Genomic DNA, 12,268 nt, shown 5'->3' with positions numbered 1-12,268 from the left:
TCAATGGCAGGAGTGCAAGTTTTTCTAACCTACCAGCCACAGATTGAACAGTAGTGACCATGAATTGGTGTCATTCCTTGGAGGGCTAGTGTTGCACCAGCTCCTTCCTAGGAAAGGAAGAAGCAAGGGGAACCTGGTGAAATAAGATGAGCTTTTGGATAAGCTGTCAGGAGAATAATGCTGTCTGGGATAAGATAAAATCAGTACACTGAGCTAGACAATGTCAATTAGAAAAGGTCCCGAGGCAAGTCCTTCCTGTAAGGATATGAAGATTGTGTCCCCGATGCCTGGACGCTCACTGACGCGACGCAGTTAGACTTCCTGATCATTTCCTCCACGGGTAACTTGGGATAGTAAGCCAGGTAGAAGGCCAGTGCTCCCACAAAACTGTCTCCAGCTCCCTAGAATAAAACAACAAATTTAAGCGTACTTGCCCAGGGAAACAATTTGGATGCATTTACTGGAAAGACAGAAGTTGCAGCACTGATTGCCGGAGTGGAGTTCAATTCACTTTTCTATGCTTGGGAACTTCTGCCACATTAAAGTAGTGCCACGGTACCGTCTTTGTGCCCAGCTGTTGACTCAAGGTACAGACCATCATATGGCTCAAACTTAAGGAAACGCAAGTGTGCTGCAGTTCAGCCACACACTGTTACAAACACTGCTTTTGAAACTTCCTGTTGTTGGAGTGTCTGATTTTGATTTCTCAACCTAAATGTTTCATTAAAGCTATTTTTCTCTCATTTAACTTCTGTTTTTCATAAAGGGCAGTGGTAGAAGGGACAGAGAAAAGGGGGGAAAAAATAAGCCATGTGGCTTGTGGCATTCCTAGTTGCAGAGTGATACATTTTGATGCCTCTAGAACTTAGCTGTTGTTCATTAAAAAGGTCCCACTGATGAAGGCCTATGTTGCGTCTGTCACATAAACCACTCTTATTGCTGGGGCAAGCTTTCCCACCGGTGCCGGGCTTAATGGTGGGAGTGGAGGACAGTGACACTGACTGGGAGCTCTGACAGCTGCAACTCTCTCCGGCTACCCATCCCCAGGCTGTGTCACCCACGGGCACTGCCTGCTGCTCTGCCCACCCCGTGCAAGCCCTCCGTCAACAGGGAGTTCACCTTCCCTGCGCGGTCGCCGGCCGTGCCTTGGCTTTGCTCTGACCCCTCTAGCCCAGATACTACTAGTTGTGCTCTGGTCAGCAGGGAATGACAACTGTTTGCCTCCTGAGCGCTTGTTAACAATGACTCTTGTTTTGTGATGTTAGGTGTTCTGTAGCGTCCCCAACAACTGGCAAAAAGAGTAATTTTTCACTTGATTAGCTTATTTCATTCCAGTGTCCCTTCCCCCTCCTCCCCTAAAACTGGCTTTATTTCTAAGGCAGCTGATGATAGCAGTTCTTGTTGGTACTGTAAAACTGGTTCCAAGGTCCCCTTTTTAAAATCATACTTTTATACCAGTAAAAGTATTACACTGGACACACTGGTAATACCTTATGCCTATCTCCCCTGAGGGGCTTTGCCTCTGTAGTTGTAATAAATAGGCTCCAAGAGTCATGGGACAAGAGCAAAGGACTTAGAAAAAAGTTAGTTAAGATAGCTGAGCAAAATTTCTAACCAGAGTTAAGGCTAGGAAGTAATTTTCCACTTGTGAGTTCTAGAGGTTCTCAGTGTTAAACTCCTACTTGCCCTAAAATCAGCTGCATATAATAGCATTCTGACAAAAAATTACCATTTCCACAGAACTGTCGGTAAGGTTACAAGCAGCTGACAGGGCAGAGCAGCGCGGCAATGGCAAGGGAACCCTAAAGGGGGTGAGCACGGGACAGGGATGCCCACGCTGTGCCTTGCCTCTCCTTGCCCAGCCCTTCCACAGCAGCTGTTTGCATTGGTGTTCCCAGTCAGGAAACTCCCTGCTTAACTCCCACTTAGCCTGAAGTTTGGACACCGTCTTCCATCGCCTTCACAGCGGGGTACGATGGAGAGCGTCGCCTGGCAAATTACACGTTAATAAGCGCAGTTGTACGCCGGGACGCAGCTGTAGCAGCACCTGTTTCAACAGTTACGTATTCCTCAACATCCGCGGGGCAGGTGAATGTTTTTATAAACTTCTGTTGGGCCTTTGTCTGGTTTCTGGCTTCCAGAGTGCTCCCACGGTGGCAGGTGGAGCAGGAGCAGATGACTGCTAGTTAAAGCGTTGCCAATGGCTTTTGTCTGATGCATAATACAGAAATGTCCGGCCCATCTCGGGAGTTATAATCTAATCGGTGCATTATTAATTATTAAAACTATTTTTGCGCTGCTGTTACAGACAGAAGTGGAATTTCAGCAAGCAGATCTGTTACGCTGTAGCTCTAGCAGGAAGAACTTGTCGTTGTTACATCAAGTATTTCTCATACAGTGATCACTAGGTAATGGAAGTGGTCAAATATTATTTTAATGAGGAATACTCAGTATATCTGGTGTCAAATAGCATAAGCTATTACTTGGCAGCAGCATGGAGCAGAATACTGTCTTTTGGATCTTTTTTTTTAATGGAGGTTACTAAATACTGGAGGTAAGTAAATGCTGCCCAAATAATTGCTGCACTGTTTGCTATTGGAGCAAAAAGAGGCTAAGCGCCCATCACCCAGGCCTTAGTTGGGATGACAGCGAGATGGCACCTAAGTTCTCCCTGCAACGTTACTGTGCCTCTCCACTTGTGGGTGACGTTCTGAGGTTGTGAGACGGCTGTAGATTTCCCTTTGGTGAGGCTGAACAATGTCAAATGACTATAAAGGTAGAAAAGGAGATGAAGAGCAGACTTCCATGCAGAATGGAAAAAGGCCCCGTAGAATTTTTTTGGCCAAAGGTTATGGGATGATTGGAGAATATAGAGAAGGATTTGATGCCAGTAAACTTTTGCTGAAATCCTTACTTCCCATACATAGTCCAAAGCCGTCAGTATCTCTAAGGCTCAGCTACTACAGATCCCAAGGGTATCATTAATGCAGTTGTTGGTAAGTAAACGTTTTGGGGATGTGTGGTGTTTTCAGTATAGGATCTACTGCACGGCAAACAGCGGTGTGCATCAGACTGATTATATAGATACCCTGTTCAACCTTGCTTCTGGTTTGTGCAGACATGACTGGTCAAACATGACTTAAAGAGCAATAGCAGAACTGACTCAGCTGCAAGGTTAACTGCAGTAAGAACTATTTTTGGCTTACAGAAACAGACCTTCCCTCTTTGGGATTGCAGACTAAACTACATTGGGTTTGGTAGATTCAGAAAAGGTCAGCACAGAGCAGAAGAAGGAACCGGCTGAGAGTAAAACCAAGATTATCCAAACTCTGGATTAGCAAATACTAGCTTTACATTTAGCTGTTGCAAAACCTGCTATAAGAAAAAAAATATAACCTACTTTGCAAAAATAATTAATTTTGAAAATGACAAGTAAGGTGCATTTATTCTGCCCACTGACAAAATATAAACACAAAATATGTAATATTTTACATTCTTCAGCATTTTTCTTCCAGGAATCCTAATACAAGGCAGGCTTTGAGATAATCCTCATATCCTTGAGTGCCTGGAGACAATTCATTCCATAATTATAAAAATATAACTTGTTTAACCTTTCTCTAAAGTAGGAGATGCTGGTTTGTATGAAATAAAGAGTTGGATAGAAAAAATTGTCTGATATGGCGTGGCTCGTTCTAAAATGCAAATGTTACGGTTTTGACTGAGTTTTATGGTTTTGAAGCAGTTTTGAAAACCTATTTATATTCTGTGCCACTAGTCTGGAAGGTCCTTGTTTTCCTGTGTGTCTGGAAAAAGGCATTTTTGTTTGGTACAATCCAGCACTGATTGACATTCTGTGCCCCTCTAGAGAAGAGAAAACCCATGAAAACACTTCTATTTATACCTTAGCTTTTGTTAGTCCTGATTTGTCAGAAGCTGGTTCACAACTTTAGTATAACGATTTTTATACGATGCTGCCCTGAGCAGCTTTTTAAGGAAAGTGCTTTGTAAGTGGAAACTATATTATTCAACAGTCTTTCCAGCAAGGAAAGCATTTTTCAGTCAAGTATGTGTAGAATAATAGGATGCATTTTACATATACAATGACTTGTTCACCAAAAAAATTTGGAGGCCAAGAGGCCAAAAGTTACAGTTCACAGTTACGGTTCTTGCTCAGCCTTCGCCCTCCCAGCCTGTCCTCTTGGGCAAGAGTAATGGAAACCATGTAAGAACAGGAGGGGGCTCTGAAGCCTGACGTTGCTACCAAACCTCAGGAAATCTTCCTTGAGTGATTTTTCAAGAAGTCACAGGCCATATGCACTCTGTGTATTATGTGGGTTCATTCTATTAAATACATTGTAAGAGCATGTTACCAAGTCCTAAAAGGAAAGATGTGTTGTATAGCAGTACAAGAGAAACATTAGGCATGCCTGTAATGATAAATTCTTCATTCAGTGAATAAATCAAAACATCAATACAAAAGCTGTCAAAAACTGCATTATAATGTAGAATGAATGATATTGCTTGCAATGAGTCGTAGTCTCCTAGAGCATTCACGGCAGTGCACAAATGAACGACGCCGGAGGACTGCACTGATTTAGTGCAGTCTAAATGCATGGCAATGCAGAGATGCCCGACTCTGTCGAAGGAATTGGGCCTTGGAGAATTCCTGTTGTATTTATAGCACTCGACAAGCATGTGATACTGGATTATGCTAAGGATGTTATTGCTCTGTGTCACATCTGCTCAACATTCCCTGCTGTACCCCTGCCTACTCTGTACCCAAACTACAAATTAGCCCTACCTAACACAAAAATACCCGTCAGCGAAGACGCTCACTATCCATTCCTCGTAAGCGGGGAAAGCCTATGTCTCCCTACAAGAATCCCTGGGCTGTGCTTTGATGAAAGGTTACTAGTGGAACTGGAGAAACATTTCCAGCCTTCGCAATATATTCAGACACTCTTGTGCCAAGAGGGTGTATGTCTCTGCTAAGAGATAATTTCAGCTGAAATGCTCAGGGAGTAAAATATCCCTTGGTAACAGTGGCTGAATCAGTTATACAGCTTTTTTTTCTGGTCTTTATTTTACCATTTCCTTCTCCCTGAAAGCACCCATGTTTATCCTCTATGTGGAGAATGGTTTATTTCTGGAAATGCTACTGGTTCATTTTTTGACTTTTGCATTTATTTGCCTGTGCAATACTTTTCTATTTTGGGGGGTTTAATATGCCCCCCCCCCCTTTTTCCTGATGTTTCACTGGAGAGGTATTTTGGCAGTTTGAATTAAGACAGTCTTTAAATTAAACTAACTCACTCCACTATCTTGAAACTCCTGAAATTAAACTAATTTTACGACCTTCAAACTATTTCCTAAGCTGAAGGCGACTACTCCCATGGTGTCTGGGGTTGCTCATCCTGTGGATGAAGGAAGGACTGCTGTCTGTGTAGGGCACCCCACAGATAACAGTGGGGCTCTGCACAGCTGTGCTTACAGGAGCAGACCTTTGGTCACAAACTTCTAAAACCTGAAATACTTGAAAATCACAAAGAGATTTTCCACTAGCACAGTTATTCCTATATCTACGCATGGAGTTTTGAGCCAAAACAAAATGATAAAAAGTCCTTAACATGGAACTACCAAATTTTGCAATAAAAAACAAATGAACTTGAAACAAATAGCAGGGCTCGCCTTTTTAGGTCAAAGTTAGGCTTTTGATGCAGACTAGAGAGCACTGCAAAGCTACTTGGGTTGAAGATAAAGGAGAAGTACTAGGAGAAGCACACTGTGCCCCAGACCTTCAGTGTCTGGATCCACAGCTGCATTACCGTGCTTAATCTGTGCTCTGGTAACTGAGTGTTTCTGCAGTCTTGTCACAAAGACAAGCTAGAACGTGTTACTCTAAGCCAAAGGAAAACATATAGAGAGAATCCATGGTAGCAGTGCTTGTCTGTTCCTTTCTTCTTCCCCTCTGCCTTCCCCAAACACACACCGATGCTGTCTGATGTGGTCTGCACACTCCAGACCAAGTCACGAGGAACTGTTAGGCTGCTGCCCTGCCACATGCTCCTTCCTCCCAGCCATGAGCAGAAGGGCTGTATTCTGCCACTCTTTAACAACGGCGGGAGGTGTATGCTAACACATTTTAATTTGCATTCCCTGTAGGTTCACAGTGCACTCTTCATTCCAGTGATTCAGACTGTAGTTTCATAATAGGCTTAAGCCAATCCATGGTTATGTTACTGCTGAAAGGCTCAGTCCCCACTCATGTTTTCATCCTTGTCTCATGTTCCCACACCCTCCTCTACATCAGATCTAGCACTTGTGCGGCCAAGCAGTGAGGCAGATCAGTTCTCTGATCCGTTTGAAGACTAAGCCAACCAACATCGACCAAGAAACATCAGTTTCCACCCAGATCAGCGATCTGCTGTATTACCACATGATAGCTAGCCCAATGCAAAGGAGAAAGAGGTTAGAAACACTCATTTCAGCAGAAGCATGATCTTGGATCAGCTTAAGCCAACTGTGAAACCTCACCCTCAGTCAACACCGTGCAATTCATTAACTCAGCTGCATATCCAAGTCCTAATACTCTGGCTCCTTGTTCACACAGAGAAAGTTGCCTGTTCCTCTCTTTCCCCTGTACTCTGTGGGCTTGGGCTGGAGGAATGAGGGAATGATCACGCTTCCTTTCTGTATCTTTTCCAGACTCTGTTCTGGGAAGCTGTGGGAAGGAGCAATCCCTGACTTTCTTGCATTTATGTTGCGTTGTACTTGCATAGCCATGCACGGGGAAAATTTCTTGCTCGCTTACTCAAGCTGAACAAGGGCAGCATGTCATCTGGTCCTTCCCATGCCTTGAGAACTTAGAGGTAACTAAACTACACCCACTGTCCGACTATCAGTTGGGAAACATCAAAACCAAAGCACACCACACAATGCTTCACATCAGCCGTCAGGAATTTTTACCCACTTCCTGACAGATTTCCTGATGGTTCATTAACAGTGATTAATCAGCCTGACCGTTAACCCCCTGCATTCCTGAGAGATTAATCTCGATACAAAGTCTCCTGCATACATTTTTTTCCTTTCTGAAACATCCTACTACATTAAGTTGTTCACTGTTTCTAAAAAGGTCAGCAACAAGCATTGCAGATGCATGAATTCCCCTGAAAAGTTATCTGGCTTGCGGTCAATGTTGGAAATAAAACATGCAAAATTCACAACTTTGCAATTTTTAATTTGTATGTTATCTAAAAACCACAGCTGAAAGTATCTAGAGATCTGGCAATATCACACAGTCCTGGTTTACATTTCAAAGTCCCTGTACAGCATCTGTTTTGATGGCAGGTAATAGTGCTCTCATTTCACATGATGGGAAATGAACCCAACTTACGATCAAGCATGTTAGCAACACCCACTTTGAAACATCTGTGGGCTGAATCCAGAGCTCCTGATCTTGCATGGACTTTAACGGGAGTCACATGAGCTACCAATCCTTCAAAAATGAGGCACAGTTTGGGATCCCCAAAACTGAAGTATCCAAAATTAGTAAGTGGACCTCCATGAGTTGCCCATAGCTCTGCTAAACTCTCAGTCAGGATCAGAACAGAGGAGCTCCCGCCTTGCTGTTTACAAGAAAAATACTGCAAGGTGTCTATGGGGTGATGGCTTTCTCTTAGTGCACACTGACGAAATCCAGGAGGGAGCACGGGAGAGCTTCATTCTGCCAGGTAATAATATTCCAGTATGCCACTCAGCACCGGGGAAGAAAGTTATTCTGTGTTCCAGACTAACCCCAGAAAGCCACCAAAATATTCACCCACAGAGAGCACTCTGTTTTCTGAATCATCGAAACAATTCAGTGTGGTGATGCTCATATAAACTCCTTTCAACTCCAGATAGCATTAATAAGAGGTGACGAATTTATTTATTTCTTACACAATGGAGTATGAGCACTGAACAAGGAACTCCACACGCCGTTCTAAAAACAACGGATCCATGTTTCTGAACCTGTGAGATTCCCATCAACCAAACAATTCACCACTACTCTGATTTTGGCATGGAGTATCTCAGTTTAGGATACACTTCTGTGTAAATTTTCAGTTTAAGTGTCAGTTAGCTTTTGCCTTGGGTACTTGCTTCTTCCCTGGTTTCACACTTGAGCTATGATCTGTGACCTTTCATTCGATCTGAAAGTTCTTACCTCACAGAAAAAATCAGAATCAGCAGAGGAAACCCTCCACATTTTTTTTTCTGAAGTGCATATAGAAAACTTATGACATACAGTACTGGAAAACTTTCATTAGACTTCAGCTCAATACAAAACTCTCCAGTGGCACTCTTGCAAAGAACAGAATATAGACCAAGATGTGTCAACAACAGGGAAGCACACAGACATCGCCACTAACAGAAGTAAGACAGACTTTCAGTTGAACATGCTACAGGAGCTGTATCTACCTTTCCTGAAGTTTGAACTTGCATGGAATCAGTTGTGGTTGAAGCTCAGTGCTAAATATAGCAGCTCCTCAGAAGGTTGATTTGTACTTCTCAAACTGGTTTATCAAGCCCCAACAACACACAGCTACTCTCCTACTCTAATCAAAAGCTTCACTTATCTCACTTCCCTGAGAAGTACTTCGCTCCCTTCATTATTCGTGTCACACTCATGCCAACTTGTAATTTCTTCCTAATGAAGCTTACGTTTATGTGTTAATTCACAAATTCCATTTAATGAACAAATGAAACTAGAGCCCAAACCCTGTCTGGAATACTTCATGTTATTCTGATAGTACGCTGCAAATACTGGCAGTGGGTTTCCCTCCCAAACAATGAGCTCCCTAACCAGGAGAGAACTGGCCAAATTGTCACTGACTGTGTCACCTGGTACCATGTCAGGGGTTGACATGGCTTCAGGACCCCACAATCCAACAGCCAAGTCAGAAGGGGGAAATCTCCTTGCTGGGCAATTTCACTAGCCACATGTGGTTTTTCTTCTCTCAGACTGAAAATGCCAAAAGACTCTTAGTGATCCCAGCTAATCTGATGAGATGCACTCAGAATGACACAACTGCCATCTCGCCTGGAATTGATCAAAAAAACATTCTTTTTTTGCACGAAAGCTCCATATGCTCAAGTCCCTCTTTCAAAACCACAGTATCTAGCCTTTGTTGGCTGGCCACTGCTCCCGCCTACCTCTGAACTACATATCCTGGAAGGGAAAAAAACCCACTAAACTTCAGGAGGCTTTTTTGTCTGAGCTCACTCTAGCATTGTCCTCTTGCCAGCTCCCTGCATTCTTTTTCCTACTGAGTTTGTCTAATCTTTTTGATGAGTACTCGAGTTGTAGCTCCTCTCTCCAAGTTCAGCAAGATGTGACCTACAAGCCAGAACTGCTGCTCTGCTCTAGAATATTGTTCTCTGCTACCCACCCATGCTGTTGTCCTTAACCTGTGGGGCGGCGTGCAGAAAATAGGGCTCCTGCCCCTCACTCATGGTCTTCAGCAGTATGTGAGCACTAAGGCACTGCTTCTGACACAAGGGCTTTCTCTGTGGGATTCCCTGCAAAATGGATCTTACCAACAACTGTACCGCCTGCTTAATGATTTCAGTAACAAAATCACAAACACCAGTAATGAGGTTCAAACTTCCAGAGACTTTCGTTATCTTTCCCCTGTATTTCTGTGTCTATTTGTGCTTTGAAGTAAATAAAGCCAATACTCCTTATAGCCATTTTGAGCAGTTGACAAACATTGCTGCCAGAATTCGGGAATCTGCTTTTCTGCAGCTGAGTTTTTCTAGAATAACTGGTTTTACATCTGTATGTGTATCTCTACACACAGAGACACAAAACAAAACCCTGAGAGAGTGACAAAATCATTATGCTCAACTGCAAACTGGCCATTAAAGACATTCCTATAGGTTACTGCCATCAATCACCAAAACTTATGGCTTTAGCTTCCTTCCATTTGTCTAGTTGAAGCTGTAAAATATATTCTGTCCACAGGACAGGCTACTAAAGATTAACTTTATTCTTGATAAGAAATAAAACTTCTGGCATTTTCTGTGGTTAGAATTTGCAAAAGCAAGAAGCTGATTTCCCCACTATTCTCATTTCTCTGTTCTTGTTCTTTTGAAAAGCTAATTATGCAATATCACCAATCCAACGCAAACCTTTCTGGTTTCTGTAGTGGCCAAAATTACTTGGCAATGAAGTTCAATATCGACATTGCTGCAATTGGCATTTCTGGGTAACGAAGTAGGCAAGGGCTTGGGAGCCAGGTTTGCCTTCTCTCTCACCATAGCCAGAATTGATGTGAACAAACTGAGAAGAATAGGTTATGTGCCCTAGTAGCCAGGGTGATGTCTGGTTCTGCAGAAAACTAGCTTTACAGATGAAAAGGAAGCACATGACATTTTTAAGCTAATCATAAATGCAAGAGGCAAAAAATGATGAGGAGTTTGGCCAAGAATATGCTGCACTATTACACAGTGGATCACATTTTCAACTTCCTACAGCTCAGGCCAGAAAAAGATACTTGGGAAGGTGACGCTCTGGATGTGCCAGAAGTGCCAGCTTCCAGTAGCTATTTTTAACTGCAGGAATTTAATTAGAAAGGATGGCTGCTCACAGTTGGTCTTCCTTCCTCTCCATCCTTTGTGCAACTCAGATATCCCAGAGTCCTACGCACCATTTCAACTGACACTGTCTTGTGTGCATGCACTGGTGGCCCAATATCTGCTCCGAACACAGGGTGAGGTACATACCAGGACTGAACATCCTCTTGGAGGAGATTCTGTGCTGGCTTCATCATAAAGACAAGGGGAGCAGAGCAAATCAAGAAAAGGGATGCGGCACATTCTGCTGCAATGATTTTGACATGTGCTGCTAGCCACACTCAGCGTAAAAGAAGCAATAAAAGGGTAATTTCCTACTCTGCTCTCAACCTTTACAAATTATATCGTTTCATTTACTAAAGCAGCCCAGAAGTGAGATGGCACAAAGACAGCTTCAAGACATTTCTAAACTCAGCTTCCCTAGACCTCATCAAAACGTAGTCTCAGGCCCAGATGTTGGATGCTGTGTCCTTCACATGTTCTGGCCACCAAAGAAAACATTGGCATTGGTGCATAAATGCTGCCAGCATCCCTACTTTTTTCTGTCCAGATCAATCAAGGGGGTTAACTGGAATATTTCTCAGTGTGACAGTAGTGGAGCCAAAGCACCTGTTCTCGTAGCACATTCCCGCAATCCCCCTACAGCCTCTTGAAGAAGCATCCAATGCAAAGCAACTCCGCACTGCTACGCACTTTCTCATTTACGTGGACATCTAAAATGCTGTCCAGTTTTAAAAATGAGACAGCTGATATCCTGACAAAATTTTTCCTCCAGTCCTAATTCTCTTTGAAGAGAAGCACAGAGAAGAAGTTATGGTTTTATCAAGGGAAGCAGGTTCACTTGCCACTGACAAGCCAGTCCCTGAGTGCTTTTGTTCCCCATCTAAAAAACAGTGGTAAGACTAGTACTTTGCTTCGTGTTGTGAGTACAGAAGTAATAAGCAATGTCAGGTGCTTAGCAACTTTATGTATGTGTATACATGTATATGGAACAAAGCTGCAGGATGCAATGGGACAAAATGTCATGACCTGAAACTGATGGTGTGTAGCAAAACCGAACAATTCTTGGTATCACTAAAGTAACTGAGACAGAAATTCAGTTTTACCATGAGGTTTTTGTTGCCTGGCACTCTGCAGTCTTAGAAGGGCTTTAGAAAACTAAATATTGGTTTTAATCTTCTTTTTATTCTACATCTTCATTAAGTACCCCCTTGTAATTTAATGCAATTTGTGGCAAATGCTAATACTGCTTTGGGCCCACTTCTCCCTGTCAGCTGTATCTCTGTTAAATTATGCATTTCCATCTGGAAAGAAATTGCACAGGACTGTAGGCTGTCTTCCACTTAGAGTCAGGAATGGAGAGGGATTTAATTAGATGCTCCGTGGTTGAGAAAAAGACTAGAGCAAAGCCTGGGTGGTCTGTGGAATCTTCCACTGGAAAACAAGGCTGCAAATTGTTCTGTACAAGCCTGCTTCTGTTTGCTCACTTTGTTTACATTGTTTGTTCTTACAGATTAAAATAGACAGTTACTAGGCAGATAAACAGTGTCTCCTTCCACAACGATGTTGTCTAGAAGTTAAGAGAGTAGCATGGGACAATATACGCCTGTGCTTCATTTTTGGCTACATCACCCCAACTCCCTGTGTAACTTGG

At 43.0% G+C, this 12,268-nt stretch overlaps 1 protein-coding gene across 1 annotated transcript in view; it reads right to left on the bottom strand.

Moving 5' to 3' along the window:
• Positions 1 to 162: 162 nt before the first annotated feature.
• RBKS (ribokinase) overlaps positions 163 to 12,268 on the bottom strand; it is a gene marked incomplete at its 5' end in the record, with an annotated part of 49,270 nt that continues 37,164 nt past the window's right edge. Inside the window, one exon of the mRNA XM_010289359.1 lies at positions 163 to 401. Coding sequence (XP_010287661.1) covers positions 228 to 401 — 174 coding nt within the window. The remainder of the gene's footprint in view (positions 402 to 12,268) is intronic.

Source organism: Phaethon lepturus, unplaced genomic scaffold (assembly GCF_000687285.1).
Source record: "Phaethon lepturus isolate BGI_N335 unplaced genomic scaffold, ASM68728v1 scaffold40346, whole genome shotgun sequence".
NCBI classification, from domain to species: Eukaryota; Metazoa; Chordata; class Aves; order Phaethontiformes; family Phaethontidae; genus Phaethon; species Phaethon lepturus.
Note: the sequence above shows the minus strand (reverse complement) of the source record. Positions and strands in the feature narration are given on the sequence as shown.